Source organism: Salvelinus fontinalis, chromosome 34, assembly GCF_029448725.1.
Source record: "Salvelinus fontinalis isolate EN_2023a chromosome 34, ASM2944872v1, whole genome shotgun sequence".
Lineage (NCBI taxonomy): Eukaryota > Metazoa > Chordata > Actinopteri > Salmoniformes > Salmonidae > Salvelinus > Salvelinus fontinalis.
Genome location: NC_074698.1, coordinates 9667432 through 9695322, shown reverse-complemented (window position 1 = coordinate 9695322; position 27891 = coordinate 9667432). Strand labels below are relative to the sequence as shown.

The 27891-nt window shown below is 44.4% G+C and overlaps 2 protein-coding genes across 4 annotated transcripts in view; one reads left to right on the top strand and one right to left on the bottom strand.

Moving 5' to 3' along the window:
* Nucleotides 1-93: 93 nt before the first annotated feature.
* Nucleotides 94-23321, bottom strand: LOC129833041 (mitogen-activated protein kinase kinase kinase 14-like). Of its 3 annotated transcripts, none has more exons than XM_055897287.1 (16): nt 23238-23321; nt 11650-11916; nt 11468-11549; nt 11050-11284; nt 10285-10677; nt 10041-10175; nt 9813-9942; nt 4848-4976; nt 3316-3423; nt 3035-3195; nt 2727-2877; nt 2254-2574; nt 1996-2108; nt 1687-1828; nt 1406-1506; nt 94-1248 (listed from the first exon to the last, which is right to left on the bottom strand). In XM_055897287.1, exons 2-16 carry the CDS (start codon nt 11906-11908, stop codon nt 1084-1086), a joined length of 2625 nt encoding a protein of 874 aa, XP_055753262.1. In that variant the 5' UTR covers nt 11909-11916; nt 23238-23321; the 3' UTR covers nt 94-1083. The 3 variants fall into 3 exon arrangements, with proteins under 3 accessions (XP_055753262.1, XP_055753263.1, XP_055753261.1); XM_055897288.1 differs by lacking the exon at nt 23238-23321 and adding an exon at nt 19163-20654; XM_055897286.1 differs by lacking the exon at nt 23238-23321 and adding an exon at nt 13817-14055.
* Nucleotides 23322-26416: 3095 nt separating this feature from the next.
* LOC129833038 (G patch domain-containing protein 8-like) overlaps nt 26417-27891 on the top strand; it is a 39811-nt gene continuing 38336 nt past the window's right edge. Inside the window, exon 1 of the mRNA XM_055897273.1 lies at nt 26417-26525. Coding sequence (XP_055753248.1) covers nt 26481-26525 — 45 coding nt within the window. The 5' untranslated portion in view covers nt 26417-26480. The remainder of the gene's footprint in view (nt 26526-27891) is intronic.

Sequence of the window (27891 nt, the reverse complement as noted above, 5' to 3'; positions counted from 1 at the left end):
ATTCTCAACTGGAAGCATATCCAAAGACGGTGTCTAGTAGTAATGCAGTAGTTGGATTGAATCTTTCCTATTGATCAGCAAATGGATATGCAATTCTCCAGAGTAGAGCTTTTATTTCATGACATGATTCCATGTTACTGTATGGTACACAGGGTTGAGATGTTAACATCCTATTGGCTCAGTGCAATTGTTGGGTGTGCTCTAGCTAAGTACAGAAAAGGGCTGTCATTTTTGGACAGGTGTATAAAATGATGCTAGGTTTACAGGATTGTTGGACTTTCCATACCTTACTTTGAGAAAGGCAGTTGTAGCTTATTCACATGAACCACTTTCTCTAAAGAGAACACAAACACCACACGTGTGTGTGCTCCTGTAATATACAGGGATATCCATTTATAAGAAACATGACATTTGTCCCTTTATCCTCTGGGATCGGTGTCCCAATACCGTGACGATTGTTGTTAATGTGACTAGAATGACGGAAGTAACATCCAACTTTCCAGGACATACGTCTTATATGTGCAGAAAGCTTAAATTCTTGGTAATCTAACTGCACTGTCCAATTTACAGTATATATTACAGTGAGAAATACCATTCTATTGTTTGAGAGTGCACAACAACAAAAAACTTGTCACATTCACCTCTGAAGGTAAATAATGTACTTACATTCAGTAATCTTGCTCTGATTTGTCATCATGAGGGTCCCAGAGATAAAATTGAGCATAGTTTTGTTTGATAAAATACATTTTTATACTCCAATGTAGGAACTGGGTTCAAAAGTTTGAACCCCTGCTGTTAATATTCTCCTACATTCATTTCACATTTCCACAAACTTCAAAGTGTCTCATTTCAAATGGTATCAAGAATATGCATATCCTTGCTTCAGGTCCTGAGCTACAGGCAATTAGATTTGGGTATGTCATTTTAGGCAAAAATTGAAACAAAGGGTACGATCCTTACGAGGATTAGACATTACACCCAGTTTGATAAAAAGCAGGATATACTGAGACAGGCGTACAAGAGTGAGTTCACAGTCCTGATGCTTGATGAGACTGCTACTGATGAGTTGGGGGAGTTGATGGCTCAGTCACGAGTCTCCAGCACCCCCTCCTTGACCCTCCATCTCCAGGCCTGGCAGTAGTCAGGAGCAGGGACACAGCAGAGCAGGAGGCCAGAGTCCTGTACCTCCTCATCATGGGCAACTGGCTCCTGCTCCTGAGTCTCCATGGTGAACACCCTCTCAGAGATCTAGGGGAGAGAGACACAGGTGGTGTAAGGTGCTGTAATGAAGGCCTGTGTGTAGTCGCCTGTGAAAAGGACAAGAGCATCAAAATGAAAATATGGTTGTGCACGACTTGTTGTCAGGGGAGGCATATTGAAAACTCAACCATGAGTCCTCACTCACCTGGTCGCTGATCCCCGTGGCGATGTGGCCCACCTTCACCCTGCGTTTCTCTCGGACCCGGATGCTTTGGCCATTTACGTCTGTGATGCAGACGTCAACTCCTGAGCCAATCACAGTGCAGAGAAACAGCCAACATGAGTGCACTGCATATGCTTTCTCAGCATGAGTGATATCTCTATGGGAATGAGGTCCTATCCAGTGGGAAACAATATGACATGATCCTCTTATCTAAACATCCTGAGCTGTAGCATCTTCCAGGGTCAGATAACAATGTCACTCACCCTCAAAGCATCGGGGTGGAGACAGGTGGCTTTGGTGAACCAGCCAGTCCATACTAAGAATCTGTCCGTCCGGTTGGCTGTTGTAGGAGAACACGCCAGAGCTGAGGTCATCACCTTGGCTGATGGACCAACGGCCAGAGTCCTGTAGTTAGGGGAGGAGGGAGACAGGGAAAAGAGAGGGAGAACTGTGAAGGGGCTGATAATGTGACCTGAGAGACCCAGATACCAACCCACAGAAACACATTACACACTCTACAGCTGTTCATATTATCTAACATGTAGGTATGGCCGGCTTATATGGTGGGTTACCTTTCTGTCCCATAAGTCCCTGTTGGAGTAACAGTCACTGCTGCTCAGGCAGGACAGTAGCTGCTCCTGGGTTTCTGCTGAGTGCAGCTGAGACAGACTGGTCAGGTAGAACTCTGCAGACAAGCAGAAGAGGAGCGGTAAGAACAGAGGAGTTGACTTGAGTTGATATAGACTCACACAGATATACATCAAGTAAAATGAACTTAGATACACAGACTGACAGACAGCAAACACACAGAATGTTGCAACAACCCTTACCTCTCTCCAGTTTGCGCAGTTCAAGCTCCGATACGTTGGAGGTGACGTCGGCCATCTTGGGATTTCGCCATTCATGAAGTTGTGTCAGTAGAGAGCGAGGTGAGGCTGTCTCCTCTGTGTCTGCCTCACTGCCTTCCTCCTCCTCATCATTGTTCAGCTCCCTGCTCCCTGGGTTCATGGATTCCAGCCATAGCTCAGGGCTCTCCTCAGAGCAGGTGTCTCTGCTAAAGGGAGGCCAGGGCTGGCTAGACTGGCTGGGGCTGTCATCTATCTGTAGAGGCTCCTTATAGGACCCTCTGATGGGGCTGCTGAGTCCTCCCACTAAAGACACACAGTAGGGTTTTTAGTCAGTTATAAGGACTGATCTAAAAGCAGTAGGTTTGTTAGCCAGTATTCACATGAACATGGTTAACAGCCACAGTTTTTAACATCTAAGAACTGATCTAAGAACAGTGGCGGTGCTACACCCTCACCTTCACTCAGAGCTCTGGCTGCTCTTCCCTTGAGCTCCGAGGCGGAGGCCCTCTTGGTTGGCTCCTTCTGTAGTCCCACCTTTATGACATCAGCAGTGAATTGACTGCAATCGGGCGGGATCTCCCTCAGAGGCGGTGGTTCATTGGCTATCTGTAACCATAGCCACATGAACAATCAATCCACGACACGAAGATTCAATCCAATCAGAGGCCTAATATTGGCTACGATTTTTTTTTTGAAACGTCAAAAGCTACATATGTGTCACACGCCAAGTATGAAGACAGGGTGGTGTTGTGTTGAATGATACCTTGAAGTACAGTGGGCGGGAGTAGTATCGTGTCCAGGGCTGGCAGCCATTGAGCATGTGCAGTAACATGCAGCAGCTGCTCCACACGTCTGCTTTGGCTCCGCGGCGGGTTTCCCCTTTCACAATCTCCGGGGCCATGTGTGTCTCTGTCCCCTTCAGATCTGCTTCCACACACATACACAGAGTATACATTCAGACATGACAACCAGGTCAAACACTTTATTGTTTTTAGTGTATCCCTCTTTTTTGTCTAGTGGGGGCTTGAGTTCATATTTTGCTACCTCCTTGGGATGCACTTAGGCTCTGTCCACCGATGTCCGTTCTCTCCGAGTGTCCAAAGTCACACAGAAAAGTGTCCCTCCCATCCTCTGACAGCAACACATTGTCCGCTGCAACACACACACACACACACACACACACACACACACACACACACACACACACACACACACACACACACACACACACACACACACACACACACACACACACACACACACACACACACACACACACACACACACACACGTTAATCTGTGGCTATATACTGGATTTGGTTATTGTTGTTCTATAATTCTGGGATGAGACAGCCAAATTTAGCAGCACTGTAGCTATGCAGCCGGGGCAAGGTTCTGGTAACCAGGGGGAAAAGAGAGTCAAATCCAAGTCATGTTGGCTATTAAGAAACAGCTGTTGGGGAAGGAATGAATCTGGGGCTTATAGCATAATAGACAGGCAGCAGGTGACTTGGCAAAACCTCCCCGTTATATCTGTGCCTGTGATGTGGCATATCTGACACCAGGTGGCATCTGAGCACTGAGTCATGTGGTTCCAACTGTCTATCCTTTGCTCTGTCGCTCTCTCTCTTCCTCTAGTTCTGTCTCTCCCTCTCTCTGGCTGGCGAGCGCATGCGCCCTCTAAAGAGCAGCGGTGAGTCACGCTGTGGGAAATTCCCGGCTTGGCGCGTTCTCAGCCTGTGGTGCTCTGGTTTCACAACACAGGTGCGGGAGATCAAGACACGATCTGCGACTCTTGTGTTCCACATAACAACTGCAAAAACAGCCGAGAAACAACTTACTCTCACCAAGGCAAAATATGAATCAAAATATGAATATCCTGAACGTCTGCTTCTTCTATTCCTCTTTACATGTCAACTGCCTGCGGCTATGGAACCCTGACCTGTTCACCGGACGTGCTACCTGTCCCAGACCTGCTACCTGTCCCAGACCTGCTGTTTTCAACTCTCTAGAGACAGCAGGAGCGGTAGAGATACTCTCAATGATCGGCTATGAAAAGCCAACTGACATTTACTCCTGAGGTGCTGACTTGCTGCACCCTCGACAACTACTGTGATTATTATTATTTGACCATGCTGGTCATTTATGAACATTTGAACATCTTGGCCATGTTCTATTATAATCTCCACCCGGCACAGCCAGAAGAGGACTGGCCACCCCTCATAGCCTGGTTCCTCTCTAGGTTTCCTCCTATGTTTTGGCCTTTCTAGGGAGTTTTTCCTAGCCACCGTTCTTCTACATCTGCATTGCTTCCTGTTTGGGGTTTTAGGCTGGGTTTCTGTACAGCACTTTGAGATATCAGCTGATGTAAGAAGGGCTATATAAATACATTTGATTTAATTTGACAAGTCTTGTAATTACTGTTTTAATAGCTGCCATAATCAAACCTAGTTTTAAAATGCCTAGTAAGAGTCAGTGTATGTGCCCAGGCATTCAGTTACCGTGTGTTTTATGAACCCTCTGCTGTAGTTTTGTTCATAAGTCAGCCATTTTCATTATCTCATGTCTCGGCCTACCCTTTATGTCCAGGTGCAGCACTCGTCTCTTCAGCAGGTGCTCCAGCGCCTCCAGGACCTGACAGTGGTAGTGTAGGGCCAGGTCCTCAGGTAGCCGACCCCTCTCTTTAATAAGCTGACCCACAGAGCCTAGAAGCAGATAATAGAGAAGAGGGCAGGAGGGGTCAGTGGGTGATGGAAAATCACCTCAAAATCATAGCGGTGATCTGAGGCATCCTTCGAGAAACTCCAACAGAGGTGTCTAGTAGTGATGCCCTGGTTGACTCATAACCCGGACGGGTTTAGGGTCATTAAATATTGTGTGGATGAAGGGCAGGTGGGTAGCGGGCAGGTTGAATAAAGAGAAACAACGCCTTTAAAAAATCCATAAATGTATAATTCCTGCGCAATTTATATCTATAGGCTACATTGAGGTTGTTCTTGAATTATTTTAGGCTACCTGGCATTAGTGCATAAACCTAGGAGTCTAACTGTACACGCGCCAAATAGCCTACATGCCAATAACCACATGCTTTTGGAAACGGGACAAAAAGTTTACGTCAATCCACAGATTTGAATTCAACAAGAGGAAAGCTTTGAAATGTTGACGATAAAAAGAAAGGAGGGCCAGAAAAGTCATGTTGGGAAAATATTTGGTGAAGTGGTTAAAAGTGTGATGATTGTGAGGAGATATTCAAATTCAGTCACAAGACGGGAACTTCAAATAGGGAAGTTCAAGGGAACTGTAGCCTACTGTTCCGATGGGTTTAGTGGAAACGGAAATCTGGACACTGACTGTAGGTCTATAACCTCTCACATAGCCTTAATATTAACTCCTGCAGAATTAAGCATTTCTTGCAGTGAAATGATACACCAAATGTAGGCTACATTCTGACTCAGGAACAGGAGTGGAGAAATATGATTTCTTTCTATCAGCATCTTGAGAGAATGCAAATACTCAGTTAGTACCTCTACAGATGGTATCTATCTTTATCAGCATCATAAAAGCTGAAAGTATTTCAACCACGTAAAATATGCATCCAAGCCAAACTGAAATCTGATCAGAAACATGTTGGGTTGTTTTCACAGCTTTCTACTTCCTTACAACCGGTCAAACTGATGTCATTTGGAAATGTAGCAGGGAAAATCGTTCTCCTTTAATTATTATTATTGTAACGGTCCTGACCTGTTTTATGTTGTTTTTGTATGTGTTTATGGTCAGGGCGTGTGTTTTGGGTGGGCAGTCTATGTTTTCTGTTTCTATGTTGGTTTTGGGTTGCCTGGTATGGCTCTTAATTAGAGGCAGGTGGTTTGCGTTTTCCTCTAATTAAGAGTCATATTTAGGTAGGTGTTTTCTCACTGTTTGTTGGTGGGTGATTGTCTTCCGTATCTGTGTTATGTTTGCACCATATGGGACTGTTTGGATGTTCGTTTCGTTTTGATGTAGTCTGTTCCTGTCCGTGAGTTTTACGTTAGTTATGTAAGTTCATGTTCAGGTTTTTCGTCTACATCGTTTTCTTGTTTTGTAATTTTGAAAGTGTTTTGTTTTTTCGTGTTGCCATCATCGTGTCAATAAAAAGATGGCTTATTTCCCGAATGCTGCATTTTGGTCTGATGATCCTTCTCTCCTCTCCTCGTCTGAGGAAGAGGAGAACGACAGCCCTTACAGAATCACCCACCACGCTAGGACCAAGCGGCAAGGGAAAACTCAACGGAGTAAGGGACAGGAAAAGAAGGAGCAATGGACATGGGACGATATATTGGACGGAAAGGGTTGCTACACATGGGAGGAGATCCTGGCTGGTAGGGATTGCCTCCCATGGGAACAGCTGGAGGCACTGAGGAGAGCAGAGGCTACCGGAGAGAGGAACCGGAGTTATGAGGGAACGCGTCTGGCACGGAAGCCCAAAAAGCCCGTAAGTAACACCCAAAAATTTCTTGGGGGGGGGGGCTAAGAGGTAGTGGGCCAAGGGCAGGTAGGAGACCTGCGCCCACTTCCCAGGCTTACCGTGGAGAGCGGGAGTACGGGCAGGCGCCGTGTTACGCAGTAGAGCGCACGGTGTCTCCTGTACGAGTGCATAGGCCAGTGCGGGTTATTCCACCTCCCCGCACTGGTAGGGCTAGATTGGGTATTGAGCCAGGTGTCATGAGGCCGGCTCAACGCGTCTGGTCTCCAGTGCGTCTCCTCGGGCCGGCATACATGGCACCTGCCTTACGCATGGTTTCCCCGGTTCGCCTACATAGGCCGGTGCGGGTTATTCCACCTCCCCGCACTGGTCGGGTGACCGGGAGCATTCAACCAGGTAAGGTTGGGCAGGCTCAATGCTCAAGAGTGCCAGTACGCCTCCACGGTCCGGTATTTCCGGCGCCACCTCCCCGCCCCAGCCTAGTACCTACAGTGCCTACACTACGCACTAGGCTACCAGTATGTCTCCTGAGCCCTGTTCCTCCTCCACGCACTCTCCCTGTAGTGCGTGTATCTAGCCCGGTGCCTCCAGTTCCGGCACCACGCACTAAGCCTCCTGTGCGTCTCCAGAGCCCTGTACACACTATCTTCTCCCCCTACTAATCCTGATGTGCTTGTCCTCAGTCCGGTGTCACCAGTGCCGGTACCTCGCATCAGGTATAGAGTGGGCTTTGAGAGTACAGTGTGCCCTGTCCCTGCTCCCCGCACTAGTAGGAAGGTGCTTATCCTTAGCCCGGTGCCTCCAGTTCCGGCACCACGCACCAGGTCTACAGTGCGCCGTATCCGGCCAGAGCCATCCGTCTCACCAGCGCCATCTGAGCCATCCGTCTCCCCAGCGCCATCTGAGCCATCCGTCTCCCCAGCGCCATCTGAGCCATCCGTCTCCCCAGCGCCGTCTGAGTCATCCGTCTGCAATGAGCCTGCAAAGCCGCCCGTCTGCCATGAGCCTGCTAAGCCGCACGCCAGACAGGAGCCGCTAGAGCCGCACGCCAGACAGGAGCCGCTAGAGCCGCCCGCCAGACAGGATCTGCCAGAGCCGCCAACCAGACAGGATCTGCCAGAGCCGCCAACCAGACAGGATCTGCCAGAGCCGCCAACCAGACAGGATCTGCCAGAGCCGCCAACCAGACAGGATCTGCCAGAGCCGCCAGCGAGCCATGAGCAGCCAGAGCCGTCAGAGAGCCATGAGCGTCGAGAGCCGTCAGCCTGCCATGAGCGTCGAGAGCCGTCAGCCTGCCATGAGCGTCGAGAGCCGTCAGCCTGCCATGAGCGTCGAGAGCCGTCAGCCTGCCATGAGCGTCGAGAGCCGTCAGCCTGCCATGAGCGTCGAGAGCCGTCAGCCTGCCATGAGCGTCGAGAGCCGTCAGCCTGCCATGAGCGTCGAGAGCCGTCAGCCTGCCATGAGCGTCGAGAGCCGTCAGCCTGCCATGAGCGTCGAGAGCCGTCAGCCTGCCATGAGCGTCGAGAGCCGTCAGCCTGCCATGAGCGTCGAGAGCCGTCAGCCTGCCATGAGCGTCGAGAGCCGTCAGCCTGCCATGAGCGTCGAGAGCCGTCAGCCAGCCATGAGCGTCGAGAGCCGTTCAGTCAGGATCTGCCTGAATATATCAGCCGGGACCTGCCCCTTGTCCCGGTGCTGCCCCTTGTCCCGGTGCTGCCCCTTGTCCCGGTGCTGCCCCTTGTCCCGGTGCTGCCCCTTGTCCCGGTGCTGCCCCTTGTCCCGGTGCTGCCCCTTGTCCCGGTGCTACCCCTTGTCCCGGTGCTGCCCCTTGTCCCGGTGCTGCCCCTTGTCCCTGTGCTGCCCCTTGTCCCGGTGCTGCCCCTTCTCCCGGTGCTGGCCGTTCATTTAGGGGATGTTAGTTTTAGGGTGGTCATTGGGAGGGGAAGACAGAAGCGGGGAGTGACAATGGTGGTGTGGGGACAGCGTCCAGAGCCTGAGCCACCACCGTGGTCAACTGCCCACCCAGACCCTCCCCTGGACTTTGTGCTGGTGCGCCCGGCGTTCGCACCTTGAGGGGGGGGTTCTGTAACGGTCCTGACCTGTTTTATGTTGTTTTTGTATGTGTTTATGGTCAGGGCGTGTGTTTTGGGTGGGCAGTCTATGTTTTCTGTTTCTATGTTGGTTTTGGGTTGCCTGGTATGGCTCTTAATTAGAGGCAGGTGGTTTGCGTTTTCCTCTAATTAAGAGTCATATTTAGGTAGGTGTCTTCTCACTGTTTGTTGGTGGGTGATTGTCTTCCGTATCTGTGTTATGTTTGCACCATACGGGACTGTTTGGATGTTCGTTTCGTTTTGATGTAGTCTGTTCCTGTCCGTGAGTTTTACGTTAGTTATGTAAGTTCATGTTCAGGTTTTTCGTCTACGTCGTTTTCTTGTTTTGTAATTTTGAAAGTGTTTTGTTTTTTTGTGTTGCCATCATCGTGTCAATAAAAAGATGGCTTATTTCCCGAATGCTGCATTTTGGTCTGATGATCCTTCTCTCCTCTCCTCGTCTGAGGAAGAGGAGAACGACAGCCCTTACAATTATTTTGGTCCCTAAGCGTTTTTGCTCCACGAAAGAAGATGACAGAGAAAAACTTTACCGATGTCAACTAGATTAAAGCATTCATTCTATTGATTTATGACAATCTGGTGAGCAGGGGTTAATTTAGTCTTTGAGGGCAACATATAATGACAGAACAGAAGCTGCATGTATCTAATAATAGACAAGTTGACTAACAAATAGTCTACCAAAATGGCGGAAATTATAAGCTGAAACATATCTAAAATCAAGAGAAAATCTGCACCCCATGTCCAAAAAATTATTCTATCGTCTTTGACTGTAGCCTACAGCATTTTCTATATTATAGCGGGTTAGGGTCAGGTGCAGGCCTCAGATTGTCACTTTATCACATATAGTCTGGTGGTTGCGGATGGGTTATTAGCAATTGCGGGTGGGTGCGGGTGAACAAACAGCTGGCCAGCACATAACTAGCGTCTAGGTCACTGCCTGAGATCGAGGTACAGTATAGTGTATAGCTCACCAGCTTTGAGGTCCATGAAGAGGACAACGTAGGGCCCCTCTCTGATCACTCCGAAGAGTTCCACCACGCGAGGAGACTTCAGGGCACTCCACGTACCCACTTCCTCACTACTAAAACTCTTCAGGAGAATCTGGGAGGAAGGAGAGGGAGAAGAGAGTTCAATAGTTATCAATAGTGAGAGATAACACACAGATAACGTATACACATAGAGTGTAAGTGCTGTTGTACCTTTTTGGCGCCAAATCTGAAGTGTGTTCTGTTGTCTTGCACACTGTGCACTTCCCCGTATGACCCTGTGCTGATAGACTTGCAGAGGCTGTAGTCCTTCCCCTCCCTGTACTCATAATTCACAGGCTGAATATTCTAATATGAAATGTGAGAGAACAATTGGCTGAGTTAATAAGGAGGAATCAGAAAAAGCCACAAGTAAACAACCGCATTTATCGACAACTACTGCAGTCTGGAGAGTTACCTCATTGAAGATCAGGCCCTCGTTGGTGTCAGTCTCTGAGACGTCTCCCTCCTTCTCCCTGACATCCCTTTCCACGTCTTTGCAGAAGTCTTTGCAGAAGGGACCTGCATAGCATCGGTCTTCCTGACTGACACTGCCCCTGAGCCCTGCTAGGGCCAATGAACAGTCTCCCACACTGCTGAGAGGAGAGTCTGAGTCACTCTCCTGCCCATAGGTGGAAAGGTTGGAGGGGGGGCTAAACACCTGGGGGCCCCAGTAGAGGTGGGAATGGCTGGGGCCCCTGTTGCAGTCCTGGAGGGGGTAAGGGGGGCATCTTGTGTCATGCGCCTCTAAACTCGGGATACTGCTACTGTATGAAGTGCTGATGTTACTTTGGTGCTCTGAAGCGTCCTGCTAAAGGGGAAAAAGACAAACCAACCACCAGGTGATTAAAGGTGACTGTCTGCCAGGAAAGAGCTTTCACCTCCAGGTAATGATACTGACACAGACACATATCTGTGTGGGTGAGGCTTCAAGACTATGGACACCTGAAAGGAAGCTTTGTCTCAGACAGTCAAGAGTTCTCTGAATCACTTCCTACCGGTTGGAAAGCTAATGTTTGTGCTAGGATGTTTGCTGATAGAAGCTCAAACACTATAAGAGACCATCTACGGTTCATACTACAGACTATGAATCACAAGAAAGGCACTTCAAGTTCAACTAGAGTTCAACGTCATCCATTTTGTGTCTGACGGTAGGATGTTACAGGGAGAGTGCTCATCTTACCTGGGTCTGGATCAGTTGAGGAGAACTGCCAGTCTGGGTCTCCTGCTCAGGGACACCAGAAGGTACTCTACGTCTCTGTCTCTGCTTCCCTGTCTCCCTCTGCTCCTCTTTCTCCTCCTTCCTCTTCTGTTTCTTCCTTGGCTTCTTCCTGGGTGAGCAGTGGGCCGGGGAGCCTGGTTTGTCATGGTTGGAGGCTGCGGTGGAACACGCCACATTGTTGTGCTCTGATGAGTCCCTGTGGAAGACACAACAGCAATGCCTGTGTGAATACAGTACTGTTACAAAAACCGAAAACTGTAAGAAGACATTAGTGGTTTAAAGCTAATGCTTTGTAGCTAAAGAAGAAACCAAAAGATTGAGAGAGTTGTAAGGAGAGATAATGATGGAGTGTGTTATGGAGGGATAAGTGAGGTCATACCGGTTGATTAAGCAGTTGGGGGACGCGACAAAGGAGCGTTCGGAGCAGGAAGGGCTGAACTGCTGAGAGTCTTGGGTTTCACCTGGGGAAGCACAGACAGCAGGTGTTAGCTTGGTGCCATTCTCTCTCTCTCTGCAATTAACCCTATCAAAACTAGTATCGCCCGTCCTTAGTATACTCACATTCAGCCTGGGCTATGAACGAGTTCTTCTGATAGTTCAGTGGACCTGCTTCACCCACTTGTTCTGCTGTGCCCTTCGTTAGGACTTGAATTATTCTGGGTTTTAAACAAGGCATGAAGTCCCCTTTGCTCTCCTTCCCCTCCTCGTCACTCGTCCTGTCTTCTGGGCTGGGGAGGCTTGCGTAAGACCCCTTCAGCTCTATTTGGGGTGACCCTGAGAACGGTCTGGTCGAGTTAAAGATCCTTCGCCTCACCGCCATCTCACCTGCTGGAGAAGGAAACAGAAAATGATGTCAATTCAGAATAAAACATGGTTTTATCCTGTTTACTAACTTGGCTGTTGGTTGGACTATTCAAAACGGTCCGTCCTTGAACAGCTCAGTGTACAGCACTTCATTTGAAGCACATCTCCACAACAACCAACTTGCTGATCTAAGCGATCCTCACACCTGTCAATTAGCTGAGAGCGGAGCAGAGCTTGTGATTGCAGGGACATTAAGTGGGTAATCAAAAACCCCAGTATAGCTTATTCACTTCTGGAAAGAGCCTCCCTCATGTCAACTGAACTTTGAACCTGCTAAGAAACGGAACAATGGCCGGCTTTGTGTGGCGGTGAAACAAGTCAATCTAGTAATTGTTTATCTCTGCTTTGTATTGCGCCTCATTCCAAAGTTCGAAAGCAAGTATTTTTTTTGTGACCAATACATTTGATTTGATACATACCACTTTCTCAACATGGAGGAAGTGTATGCTTGACACAGAAACTTGATCGCAACTCCTTCTCTGCTGAAACGTCATGTTTTGCGGTGAGCGAATGAGACAGGAAACTCGATCACGGCCTTGTTTTGACAGTTACAACTGTGTAGTTAACACCAGGAAGTAGTTGTGTTGTGAAGACTGCTACATGGCATGTTCAAGGAACAGGCCTGCCTCAGTTCCACAGAATAGAAGGAGTGTGTGTACAAAACTATGTTGCACAACACCTGCCAAGATTTACACCTTAAGTTGACTCTCTGACAGCCTCTGTGCAAAATAAAATACACATGAAAACTGCTGGGATAAGATGGAATGAGCTAGACTGGTCAAACATGGCATAATTTATGTTTGTACAACAACAGTATATAGGTGTATGCTGTATTCCTGTATTTATTTTCAGTTAACAAGCATCAAGCATGGAGTATGTCTTTCAAATGAAAACCCCTCTGATCTGAGCATGTTTAATTCAGTAGAGAAATGCCAGAGAGGCTTTGGACCTAGGCCTGCTTAGTGAACACTGTAAGCTTAGAGCTGCAGAGCTAGGGTTGCTGCATGTTGCATCAGTGTGCCAGCACTTCACAGGAGTTTATCTTTCCCCCTCACTTTTGATCTTCCCTTAGACAGGTGCCCTGTTCCCTTTATGACACGCCAAGCTCAGGTTGACTACCGGGGTAAATGCTAAGCAAATACTCAACTACGCTGCTGAACAATTAATAAAATCGCCTCAGGACAATTTACATTGAAACCCCCCCCCCTTTGTATACTGCTACTACTTGCTGTTTGTTTGTTATCTATGCATATTAAATTTACATTTAAGTCATTTTAGCAGACACACTTATCCAGAGCGACTTACAGTAGAGTGCATACATTTTTATATTCAATTTTTTTACATACTGAGACAAGGATATCCCTACCGGCCAAACCCTCCCTAACCCGGACGACGCTATGCCAATTGTGCGTCGCCCCACTGACCTCCCGGTTGCGGCCGGCTGCAACAGAGCCTGGGCGCGAACCCAGAGACTCTGGTGGCGCACCCGGGAGGTGGCGCAGTCACTTCACCCCCACCTACATGTACAGATTACCTCAACTAGCCTGTACCCCCGCACACTGACTCAGTACCGGTGCCCCCTGTATTTAGCCTCGTTATTGTTATTCTTACTCTCCACTTTCCTGTCTATCTCTCTGTCCCCTCCTTCACACACTTTGTCTAACCCAGACTCTGACCAGGCACACCAGCTTTCTCATTCACTGGTCATCACTTCCTGCTAAAGCGAGAGCTCCGCACACGTACCCCTCCTCCAAAACACAGCACCACACCCCAACTGAAATCAAGTGGGGTGGAAGTAAGAACAGGCCCTTTGACAAAGAACTGGACGGAAAAATAGACACTGAGGAAGGAAACATAGACCTACCGACAGAGGCAGGTCCGAATTGCAGGTCTGCAGTCTCTTCTGGTTATCCGTTTTTCACAAAACTAAAGTCAAATATTCTGCTAGTATATACCCCTATCCTTACAAATGATAACTCACTCTCTGTAATATAGGTCTCGTTCAACTCTCTCTCTCTCTCTCTCTCTCTCTACTTCACTCTGTAATCTTGCTGTGTATCTCGGTTGCTTGGTGTCGCTTGATCCCACTGGCCCACTGCCAACCTGGGTAGGAGCTGTGATTGGTGGATGGTGATTTACGGGAAATCCATCTCACTTCCCCACATCCCCCCTCCCTCTTTTCCCTGCAGCAGCAGGGCTGGCTTGCTCTTTCTGCACTGTCTCTCGCTCATGCTCAGTATCTTTCTGTACCATTTTCACTCTCCCTAAATAATGGGAAAATTAGAGCACATTATTAAAAAGTGCACTCAACAGTGTCCAAATCTAACCCATCTAACTCTTCAAATGTTAATTTGGGACCCAAAACAACAAACCTTGAAGATCTAATTCCCCAAAGCAAGGGGCCACGTGTTAGTTATTTACTAGACTATGTTATACTCTTTGGCCACACTTTAAGCCTCTCATTGTGCTGCGTTGGGGCTGCAGAAATGGGTCAGGGTTCAGGGTTATGCTCTTAAAACACACTCAGGGTCAAATACCAAGCAAACGATGATGCATGAATAAGCCACTTGATCCCATCAGGCCAGAGTAGTCGCATCAATCATGTCAACAGGAACACCATGGTTCTGTTCTACATATAACCAAAGTTATGTGCTCCCATAAATCAATGATGCCGCTATCAATCCCCTCTGTCTGTATAATCTATAATATATGATTTTTAGTTATGGTGTGTTGAACTCCCAACCTTTAGCCCCTGCTGTTTTCCCGTCAGAATGACCCATGAGGATTACATCTGAGAATTGTGAGGTTTTAACTTATAGCATGGATAAGGTCGGCCTCCTTTTTGAGTTTGGGAAAATCTCAGTTCCTTTTTTGGTTTCCTCTTTTTTTGAGAGAGGAACTACAAATTACTCAGAACAGAGCCACTAAAGGGCAAGGAAACTCAGGGACCACATTTGGACATGGCAAACAACTCTTGTATCAAATCATAGGAGTGAGTGACAGCTCAAAGCAAGTAGCCTACAGTATATTCATTTATCATCACCCTTGACTCTTGCTTTATTTGACCTTGGAGTAATATTAAATATTTTACTTATGATCGCTTCAACAGAGTGAATGTTATAAGTTTCTATCCTGGGATTAGCCTACATCCTCTGGCCTTGATGGATCACTCACAAGTAATGTGCCCTCTTAAAAACCTCTTGAAGAGGTTAAACTATGAGAACTACAGGCTAATGAGTGGTTGTAGAGCTGCACTCCACAGTCCAGAAAACCACTCTGACCATAGGGACCAGTCAATGTGATATATAAAGTAAGTCCTCCCCTAGCTGTACTCAGCATTTGGTAAACTGTGTGCAGATTCATATATTCATATTTCTCCACGTTGTGTTATTACAGCAATGTAACAATTTTGTTATAACAATGTAGGCCCCGGGCCTAACTGTCAATGTGACAATGTAATTGTGCTTAAGGGACCTGTCGACTCCCTATGGAAAACACATGCATGAAAAACATGAGCATGATACTTAGTGAGCAGAGTGGTAGGGGACAGTTGGAATCTTGGTGGAGGAGTGAGAGAATGTGGGGGGCAGAAAGGACAGGAACGGGAGGAGGGGTGGAAAGGGGATCCAAAAATGGCAGCTAGATTCTGGGGGAGTGAATGTAGACTGTAGAGGATACAACAAAGAAAAGAACAAATAGAGGAACTGCTGAAAAGATTCAGGATGGATACACACAGACACACAATGACCACTGACTCATATACGCCCACTCAGATTAGCAGAATACCAGAGGCTTGAGTAAGGACAGCCGAGGGCTCCATCTCCTGCAGGACCTGGATAATTTAACACACCAGTACGCCTACGCCATCCTTGGATACCTACCAGTACTTCTGGGCCCCCCAGTCCCTCACAGAGCACTGTTACGAGGCATTCATTCAGTGCCTAGCAAGCAACTCATGGGAATCAAAAATGAATTCACTCTCAATGAGTGAATGACGCAGGGTATCAGAGGGGGTGAAGGCCTCTGTGCATGGCAACACATTCTTAACCCGCCAGAAAGACAACACCTATTTACTCTGGGGTTAAAAATGCATCATAGACATAGAGAGACATAGAGAAGGACATTGCTTCACTTAGTCATTTCATCAGGTTCGCGTCTGGTCCCTGAGTGGAAGACTTTAGCCCAGTGGTGTAGTAGGGGCTATACGCTGTATACCCACTATTCTTTTCAGTGGGCATTGCGTATACTCACTTTTTAATCGCCACTGATGCTGTTCTCTGTTTTGTTCTACGACCCCCACAAGTGTCACAGGACTCTTCTGAAGGTAACCAGGTATCAGTTAACTTCTTTGGGGTAGGGGGCAGTATTATCACGTCCGGATGAAAAGCGTGCCCAGAGTAAACTGCCTGCTACTCAGGCCCAGAGGCTAGGATATGCGTATTGTTAGTAGATTTGGATAGAAAACACTCTGAAGTTTCTAAAACTGTTTGAATGATGTCTGTGAGTATAACATAACTCATATGGCAGGCGAAAACCCGAGAAAAATCCAACCAGGAAGTGGGAAATCTGAGGTTTGTAGTTTTTCAAGTGATTGCCTTTCCAATATACAGTGTAAATACGGTCATATTGCACTTAGCTAAGGCTTCCACTAGATGTCAATAGTCTTTAGAACGTTGTTTCAGGCTTCTATTGTGAAAGAGGAGCGAATACGAGCTGTTTGAACCAGTGGTCTGGCTGAAAGCCTTGAGTTTGGTCACGCGCGAGCTCCGTTCCCTTTCATTTCTAAAGACAAAGGAATTGTCCGGTTGGAATATTATTGAAGATTTATGATAAAAACATCCTAAAGATTGAGTCTATACATCGTTTGACATGTTTCTACAAACTGTAATGGAACTTTTTTGACTTTTCGTCTGGACTTAGTGCCTGCGCCTTGTGCATTTGGATTACTGGACTAAACGTGCGAACAAAAAGGCGGTATTTGGAGATAAAGATGAACTTTATCGAACAAAACAAACATTTATTGTCTAACATGGAGATCTAGGAGTGCCATCAGATGAAGATAATCAAAGGTAATGATTAATTTTAACGCTATTTCTGACTTTTGTGACACCTCTCCTTGATTGGAAAATGGCTGTATGGTTTTCTGTGGCTAGGCGCTGACCTAACATAATCGCATGGTGTGCTTTTGCCGTAAAGCCCATTTGAAATCAGACACTGTGGCTGGATTAACAAGAAGTTTATCTTTAAAATGGTGTATAATACTTGTATGTTTGAGGAATTTTTATTATGAGATTTCTGTTGTTTGAATTTGGCGCCCTGCACTTTCACTGGATGTTGGTCAGGTGGGACGCTACTGTCCCACTGGTGCCAGACAGGTAAAAAAAATGAATGGGTTAAAAAAAACATTTAAAAAAACAGATCTGAGCTTTCTTATATCTCATTGATATAAGACAGACACTTCAAGATGTCATAAGGTGAATGCACCAATTTGTAAGTCGCTCTGGATAAGAGCGTCTGCTAAATGACTTAAATGTAAATGTAAAATCTTATTCCTTTGGATAAATTTTTTGACTGTCTGTTTTGCCATTTATGAATGTGTCATTTCATGTGTTTCTATGGGCAAATTCTATATTTTATCAAATCATTTGTAAATATATGTATTTTTTATACCTACAGGGTCCTTAAATTCTAAATCAAATAGCTAAATGATCCATGGTATGACCATCTTAAAACAATTCCATATGTTAGGCAAGTATAACCCCCCCATACCGACTTTGTGCCATACCGTAATACCGGCACTAAAACACACAACGGGCGCTATTTTCAATCAGAAGGTTATCAATGCTAACAAGTACATGTAAAATCCCATAGCAAATGCTAGCTAAATGCTAACATGCAAACCTTTCACACAAACTATTTGGAGTACAGACATCCCAGCTCATACAGTTATACAAGTAACTCAAAAATGCTACTCAAACAAATATTAGACAGCAAGCCTCTTGATCCAGGAGGGGATTCTCTTCTGTTAACAAGAGGAGCTTGATTGCAAAATGCTAACCACTTAAGCTTACTACAAGCTCTACGCAGACGTACGATTCGGAGTGTTGCAATTTTTCATCACAAAAGGGGCGTATCTTTGTAATAGGCTCCGGCTTTTTACTTACTTTTTTACTACCTGAAAATGAAGACACGCTGTATCATTCCATCCACAGTGGGGGCAGTGTTGTCGCTTGGCTCCTTGATCTGATATATAGGCTATATAGACTATTCATCAAAGCAGGGATGGGCATGAGTAATCGAGTACCCGAACGTCAAAGCTCGTTCTTTAACCAGAGATCACAGTTACATTTTGTCCCAATTGTTTTATTTATTTTGTCTTGAAGACAATGTTAATTTGCTTTGCCTCTAGTGTTCCAGAGAACGCCAAGTGTGTGCAAAGCTGTCATATGTAAAAAATATATTTTGATTTGTTTAACCTTTTTTTTGGTTACTACATGATTGATTCCATATGTGTTATTTCATAGTTTTGATGTCTTCACTATTATTCTACAATGTAGAAAATAGTAAGAAATAAAGAAAAACCCTGGAATGAGTAGATGATTCTAAACTTTTGATTGGTACTATATTGGCAATTTAGCAATTAGGATTTGTTATCTGTAATGGTTATGATAAATTAGGCATGTTGACACAGGCCTATAGATAAATACTCACACACTTCTTTCCAGCGCAGGCCTTGTGTTAAAAAAAACTGAGTACCCAAAAATGTAAAATGCCCATCCCCACATTAAAGTAACCTATTTTGCATTGATAACCAAATATAATCTCAGCGACAGTTCAAACAGTAAACCAAACAACAAGAATCAACCCCAAAAGTTATTTAGTTTAAAAGTAATAACTACAGTAATAACTAGTTATTATTATGAAATGGTAGAACCTGCTGTAGCCAACTAGCTATCCATGTGCTTTTTTTCTCCAGTGACCAAAACATGATGGCATGTTACAGTGTATATTCATATTCTTATTCAATTGGAAAGGAAAAACATTGTTATATTCCATTTAGTCTATAGCTTTACTAAAACTGTATCATTATGTAAACTTATGTGAATAAACATCAAAATAAATAAAATAAATCACAATTGGGACCTTTACAGCAACAAAAAAAAAAACTTTTCAGATGCAAAAGAGGAAAAGAGGGGCATGAGTCACTTACCAAGGCTACATGCTTGACTGATTCAAGCAGTCCTCTTGCATAGCCAGAGAGAAGTCATTACATGACAAGTCACAGTTCCCAGATATTTGAAGTTCATTTTTGATCAGCTCTGTGCTACATTGGTTTCTTGAGTCTGACCATTTAATGGTCATCAGACAAAAAATCCTCTCTACAAAGGCATTTGAGTCTGGCACACTGAGGACAAATGAGACAATCCTGAAGATGTTGATCAAGTTGGCTTTCCCTGGGTTTTGGTAAACTGCCACCTGCTTCTCACTGGTGGATTTTGTGGTATCCTGTCTGGCTTTCTGTATTTCCTCCCAGCTAGCACAAAACTCTTCATAGAGTTGGTCCATACTGACTGTCTCTGTCATTTTGAGGGCAACCGCCACCTGCTCCAGGTCAGTGAAGGAGAGCTCCTCATAGAGGCCGATAAGTTTCACCATTACATTTTCTGGTGAGAAATCAAACCACTTGTAATGTAATGACAGTGTCATAGAACTTCAAAGTCCTCTTGCTGCTTGGACATTTGTGCTGACAATTGTTTGTCCATCAGCTGCTTGGTCTGGTATCAGAGAAAAAAACTGTCCTGTTTCAGCTGAAGCATCTTAAATTCGGAACTTTTGGACTTCCTCGTAAAACATCTGTGATGGAAAGCATTGTTTCCTCCAGCTTTTTTACGAGTTGGTCAAAAACACACCCACTTTGTGGAAAAAGCACAGATAAATCTCAGCAGCTTCCGTTTTTTCTTCATACTCAAAAATACTCTTCAGTTCCACAGGACAGGTCTCTCCAAGGGACCTGAAGTATGATGTAAGAGCTGGCCAGCTTTGCTGGAGACGATGGACAGCTGGATGAAGCGAGAGCCATCGTGTGCAAACATGTCGCAGGATTTCACGCCACTCAGTGTCAACAAAGGCAAAAAAATGCACGAAGTTCCTCTCTTCGGGAAGCAGATACTGATAAGTGCCTGTAGATCTGTAAAACAATTGTCTCAATATCCACTGACAGCTGATCGCAGGCGTGCTTGCAGGCATTATGAGCTATGTGAGCTGGGCAATTAGCTTTCAGAATGCGATTGTTGGCACTGCTCAATAACTGGTAAACGGAGAGGTGTTTTCCCATTATGTCAGTTTCCGCAGTAGACGTCACGAAGAATGCACCAATATTGCTAGCACTTTTAGCTAGCGTGGCCTGCTGAGTTAGGGCATTCTCCCCTTCATGACCAATTGAGAATTCCCGACGCATAAAGTACAGAAAGCTTTCGTCGAGTTACCACTGACGGGCTTAACTCACGTCTTTTTTGCTTCACATTGTTTGTTGTAGCTGCACAGTCTTTTTTGCATGTTTATCCATATTTCCTTGATCTGCCAAACCGACCGAACAATAACAGAAATTACTTTGCAGGAATTGGCGCGTTTACACTGTACTGTGATTGGATAAATATACGGGACAAGGGAGGTCCCGTATGGGACAAACCAATTTAGCCCAATATAAGGGACATCCCGGCTAACACGGGACAGTTAGCAACCCTAACTGCGACCTGGCTAAGATAAAGCAAAGCAGTGCGACAAAAACAACAACACAGTGTTACACACAAACAAATGTACAGTCAATAACACTATAGAAAAATCAACGTACAGTGTGTGCAAATGTAGAAGAGTAGGGAGGTAAGGCAATAAATAGGCCATAGAGGCTAAATAATTACAATTACAATTTAGCATTAACACTAGAGTGATAGATGTGCAGATGCTGCCCCTGAACAAGACAGTTAACCCACTGTTCCTAGGCCGTCATTGTAAATAAGAATTTGTTCTTAACTGACTTGCCAAGCTAAATAAAGGTAAAAAAAAAAACTAGCAAGGAAAGCTGATTCTTCCTTGTTTTCACAAAATGAAAAGACAACATGAAAAAACTTCGCTATCGCCCACTTGTGAATGGGAATGAGCCCGGCAAGGACATCATGTTACAAAAAGGTTTTCGCTACTCCTAAAATCCCACTCCACCCACGTGCACGTACGCACGAAGATCAATGGAGTGAAACTTGATAGATACCTAGCTACTATGTCAGCAATCCAAATGCCCAACTGCCGAGCATTTAACACATTTTAGACAGTTAACTTAGTAGTTATATCTAGCTGCAAACATTTAGTTGTGAATTCCATACTGTAACTATGCTATGGTGTATGCTGCACAACAGTGAGTGACTCAAAAGGCTTCGGTCTCTTGTTTTTGTGTGCCTGTAATAACAACATGTGACTGGGAACTACCAGTAAGCTTCATAATGTAAAATAATGTGAGAAGTGAAATGAAGAACCTGTGTGCTTGTACAGACAACTGGTAGAGGGTTGATAAGCCAATTGGTTTATCAAATTCAGCAGCTTGTCCAAAAATAGCCTACTAGACAATTAAACTGCGAGCATGATAAACCCATGTTTTGAGGGAGCGTGCAATTCTGACTGCAGCACTGTCAATCAGGGCTGTTGCCAGAGAATTGAATGTTAATTTCTCTACCATAAGCTGCCTCCAACATAATTTTAAAAAATTTGGCAGTACTTCCAACCGGCCTCATTACCGCAGACCACGTGTATGGCGTTGTGTGGGCGAGCGGTTTGCTGATGTCAACGTTGTGAACAGAGTGCCCCATGGTGGTGGTAGGGTTATGGTATGGGCAGGCATAAGCTACGGACAATGAATACAATTGCATTTTATCTATGGCAATTTGAATGCACAGAGATACCGGGACGAGGTCCTGAGGCCCATTGTCGTGCCATTCATTCGTCGCCATCACCTTATGTTTCAGCGTGATAATGCACAGCCCAATGTCACAAGGATCTGTACACAATTCCTGGAAGCTGAAAATGTTCCAGTTCTTCCATGGCCTGCATACTCACCAGACATGTCACCCATTGAGCATGTGTGAGATGCTCTGAAGGGATGTATACGACAGCATGTTCCAATTCCCGCCAATATCCAGCAACTTCGCACCGCCATTGAAGTGGAGTGGGACAACATTCCACAGGCTACAATCAGCAGCCTGATCAACTCTATGTGAAGGAGATGTGTCGTGCTGCATGAGGCAAATGGTGGTCACACCAGACACTGACTGGTTTTCTGTTCCAAACCCCTACTTGTGACCAACAGATGCATATCTGTATTCCCAGTCATGTGAAATCCATAGATTAGTGCCTAAGGAATTTATTTCAATTGACTATTTCCTTATATAAACTGTAACTCAGTAAAATCTTTGAAATTGTTGCATGTTGCGTTTATATTTTTGTTCAGTATACAATTCCGATGCTGTGTTTTAAAGTTGAAAAAAGTCAACAATCATGACTTTCCAACCGGTTTTCGAAACATATGTTGATATGCCCCTTGTCTTTCATATCAGCGAGAAAGAATCCTTCAAATAAAAAAGATACACTTACTGTAGAGTTTTGCACAGATCCACAAGCTGTGCAAGCCTCCAGTTGAGGAACTACACTTCCTCCCCAATTACACTTACACACAGGTGTTCGGAGCACATTAGATAGCTATTTAGCACAGATGGCCACCTATGTCTTCAATAAACAAGCGATGTATATTGGAGATATATTTGGACGTGTGGTAATACTAACCCTATAAAGGTGTGTAGTAATTTAACCTTTTATTTTATTAAAATGATTTCTCTCTGATATGGAAGATACGTTGCTTATGTTTCCAAAAAACGTTCCGCAAGCGTCCGCGGCTCTTAACAAAACAACCGGGTCAGGAAATACTATCGTCAACAGGCGGTGTACTGTACTGTAATATCTGGCAATATCTACTGTAAAAACCTATGTGGTAACTTCGTGCATAACATCTACCTGGGTCATTTGTTATCTTAAATGTAACAACTAAGAAGTTCTTAAGTAATGGAAGTTTTGTCGTTTCATAAAAAATGTCATTATGCTATGGTCGAGAAAATGTTGACGCGATTTCACTTCACCTCCTTTTCCTCCGCCATTTAAAATGTACTTAAACCCATTTGCTAAGAAAGTTATTCATCTTGTGGGCATATTCAATTCTGATATCTTTATAGTTGATATTGACCTACCTTTGTTCAAGTCTAAAGGCGTCGGCTGTTTTCAGGATCTACACAGTTCGCTAAAAATGTCCAACGTTGAAAATTATGATTGCGTCACCGGAGGGGTGTGGATATGAAAATCGAAAGTACATGATCGTTTTCGAAGTTAGGATTGCATGGAGGAAGTGTGTGGTTCTTGCGTACAATTACTTTAGTAAAGATCAAGGCTGCGTTTAAACAGGCAGTCAATTTCTTATCTTTTTTCCACTCGTTTGTATTTTCTCACAAATCAAATCTTTTCAATCAGATTTTTTCGGTGGCGATCTGATTGAAAAAATCTGAATTGGGCTGCCTGTCTTAACGCAGTCTAAATGTTTTCACAATGTAGGCACAACTTTTCTCAACTAAGTTATATCGAACTTGGAAGCTATGGATAGTGAGGACCCGTAGCGACCAATAGCGGCTGCCCAGGCTAATCCAAGCGCTAGCGGAGGTTTCTCTGACAAGGCATGCTCGGTGGCACCCAAGTATGAGAAAGTGTGCATAAAGCGAAGGGCAAGCAGCGGTGCGTGGGTAAAATCACTGGGGAAGCCAAGTCAGGAAAAAATTGCCATTTTACAACCTATGTGCTGTGATAATTGCGTTTGCTCTATAATATCCTGTTAGTTCATATGCCATGGTTCCCCAACTGGCGGTCCAGTTTTATTTACCCCCCCCCCCCCCCCAAGTTTTCTGAGCAAAAAATTAATAAATATGCAGTACCAGTCAAAAGTTTGGACACACCTACTCATTCAAGAGTTTTTCTTTATTTTTACTATTTTCTACATTGTAGAATAATAGCGAAGACATCAAAACTATGAAATAACACATATGGAATCATGTAGTAACCAAAAAAGTGTTAGACAAATCAAAATATATTTTATATCTGAGATTCTTCAAAGAAAAACCCTTGAATGTGTAGGTGTGTCCAAACGTTTGACTTGTGCTGTATATATTTATACATTTTTTGGTGTATGGAATTTTCACTGTTTGACATAAAATGCTGTAAAAAAAAAAAACACCAGGAAATTAACTCTAAGGGCTTTTCATTTATGAAATCTGTTCCAAAGTATTACCACACAAAATAGAGAGACACGACGTGATCATATACAAATGTAACCAATGTTTGAAAGGATTCTGTTTTAGTCAAACATATTTTTGGGGGATTCTTGCGTTCAATTTGCCATCTACAAATTATTTGTAGTTATGTTACTGACCCCCGACCATCCGCTCAAGAAGAAATCATCCCGAGGCTGAATGTAGTAGATGATCCCTGTCATATGCCTTGCCGCCATGATATATAGGCCTAACTCTTTGATCACACCTACAGGTTCATTACGCAAAATGGTACGCAGCATCTGGATATGTGTCCAATAAAAGTTCAACATTCACCTGCTACAATTTCTGTCAAGCCCACTACCATACAGTTTGATGCATACATTCGATAAATCCAGCGACACAGAACGTACTGCAACGGCTTCTGCAAGGCAACGCTGGAAGGCAAACGCAGCGTTCTATTGGAAATTAATGTACTTCTGGTGTACCAAAATGCAATGATGCTGTCAGTGTGATTGAAGTGTAACTTAACAGGAATGGTAGCAGAAGGTGAATGTTGAACTTTTATTGCACACATATCCAGATGATGCTGCGTACCATTTAGCACAATGACACTGTAGGTGTGATCAAGGGGTAAAATGGCACAGTGGCAGAATAAATTCAACACACGTGTTTCATCACAAAACCAAAGTGCAACATCTGTCAGGTGAAGTCCACAAAGCATATTGCATGTAACAAACAGTTACATTACCTACAACATGGTCAAGCAAGTTAATGTTTCTGACATTTTCTGACTACTAAAAAACGATGGATTTAGAGCCATGGAGAGTTAGGCTACCACAATTAAGTCGCAAAGAAAACAGGAGCTGCCTCCACTATTCCAGCACCATTTCAACTTCAACATTTCAACATAATAAAATCCTCTATGCGCAAAATGGCTGTGACAACTAAAAGATACCAAAAACAATACACTCCAATCAATGTAAGCTAAATATGATGTGGCTGTCCATGGTACAGCAGATAAGAGTTGAGATTAGTAATTGTCATGCTGGGTTTAAAGTAAAAACATATTTTCTCAGCTTTTTTCTCAGTCTATGTTGAGGAAGTCAGAGACCTGGCAGAGTGGTGCCAGGACAACAACCTCTCCCTCAACATGGGCAAGACAAAGGAGTTTATCGTGGACCACAGGAAATGGAGGGCAGAACACGCCTCATTCACATCAATGGGGCTGTAGTGGAACTGGCCGAGAGATTCAAGTTCCTCAGTGTCCACATCACTAAGGACCTATCATGGTCCAAACACACCAACACAGTGGTGAAGAGGGCACGACAACGCCTCTTCTCCCTCAGGAGTCTGAAAAGATTTGACATGGGCCCTCAGATCCTCAAAAAGTTCTACAGCTGCACCACTGAGAGCATCTTGACTGTCTGCATCCCCTCTCACTCACACATAACATGTACACACAACTATATGTACATATCTACCTCAATTTCTTATAAATACGCAATGATACAGAAGCTTGTATATATACATAGGGTACCAGTACCAAGTCGATGTGCACCCCTGCACATCATTGCGTATTTATTCATTGTGTCACAATTTATTATTATTTTTTTAGCTTTTTTTGTTGTTGTAAGCACTGTTAGGTTACAACTGTTGTTTTTGAAGCGTGTGACAATTAAATGCTGTTTGATATGTGGCCTTGGCGCTATTTAATGTATTGGCCACGAGATGGCATGGGAACCTAGCTTAATTATTATCCAGGTAGAGCTTGTGGAAATGTGTAGTCTCCCATTGAGCTGTAATAACAAAGTAATAATGTAATGTATAGTTTACTGCTCTCTTTCGACAGCAGAAAGTAAAATAATAGATTAGAAATACTAACAAAGTGTACATGAGTGGGCATATGTGTGGGATATAAATGTAGACTAAACTAAATTACCTAGATTGTCATATGAGGATGGCCGTTTCTGGTTTATAGGAACCAGCTAATATGTTTGGGCACGCTTAATAACAATAAATTACACTGTTTTACAAATTTGCAACGTTGTTTCAAAGTATACGTCAATCAAAGCATTTGCGAGTTACAATTGGACAGTTGCTTTGTTGGTAACTCAGTAGGCGTTTGCATGTCCAGCATTCAGAGAGACGAAAGAAGCTGCTGCGTACAGAAAGAAAATGGCTGACAGATTTTCTAGGTTCAACGAAGAACGTGATTTCCAGGTAATGTTAATCAAATATTTAGCAACTAAACACAATATAGTATAAATAATATCACGATAATAATTGTGCATCTTAATAACACATTTTTAATAGGAATCGGGAATCTGTAGTTAGGTTCATAGCTTCGCACTATTCGAGAAGTCTGCAGGTATGTTAGCTAGGCTAGTTAGCAGCAACTTGATAGTCCAGTGTTCGACGAGTTGCATTGCTCTCGAGCTCGTCTTGGCTAGCGAGCAATGGATTTTACACACAACTACCAATGCTAAGCACGTGCTTAGTGGATACAAATAATGTGTAATTTTGACAAAGTGAACCGAGTGACCTTGGGGAAATGAGCTAACTACATCGAGCTAGCTAGCTAACGTTAGTTGGCTGGCTAGCTGTCACATTGTTGGTGCTGACAATGACAACAATGTACATGTAACATTTTAGTCAATTAGCAGACGGTCTTATTCATAGCGATTTACAGTTCGTGCATTCATCTTAAGGTAGCTTGCTAGGTGGGACAAACACATCACAGTAACATTTTCCTCAAGGTAGCTATCAACAAAGTCCGAGCTAGTAAGGGGGAGACATGGGTTTTACCATCCATGGAACTACATACCATACCTGGCTGTGCAATATTCGTGCGAGTTGAGAATAATATGTGTAATATTAGCGCTAACTACATGTATCGTTTGCAGCTACTGTAGCTAGCTACGCCGCTTGTTGGTGAATCCTGAACCCACAATGTATTCGCTTTTGTTATTTACTGGTAGGGTACACATAAGGTTAGCGGATTCCCTTCTCAGATGATCGACAATGCTGGGTGTGTTTTACTTCTGTTCTGTTGATGTCGGATTTACCAGTTATGCCAACTAGTTCACGCATTTCTTGGCATGTTACATCCAATGGGCTACAATTTTAGCTGTATTGCTGGCAGCACCACAACACCAACTATTAACCTCAACAAATGCAATGAATGTATTCAGATTAGTTGGCTTATTGCTTAGCTTGTCTGAAACCCAAGACAGGATGGGGTTGAGTTGGTCTCCTGTTCAGTTTCTGCCTGCGATTGACGTCACCCTTATAATCTGTTGGTCTTCCAGTGTGTAATTTCGGCCTCTGTTGCAAGTGAATACATACAGTATTTTGAATTTTTAAAAATGTCAGTGATTATGTTGTGATCTTCAGCAATGTTCCCTAAAATGTTTTTAGGCTCTAAGCAAATATCAGGTCTGCTGAGCGCAAACTTGAACATTGTGAAAATTCTGTGCAACTTCCCGTACGTGTTTACTGTGAGCACAGAGGCTGTACCTGCTTTAAGTTAAAAAAAAATAACAGTGGTAATGTAGGCTACTATGGCTATTTGATCATAATATAAGTC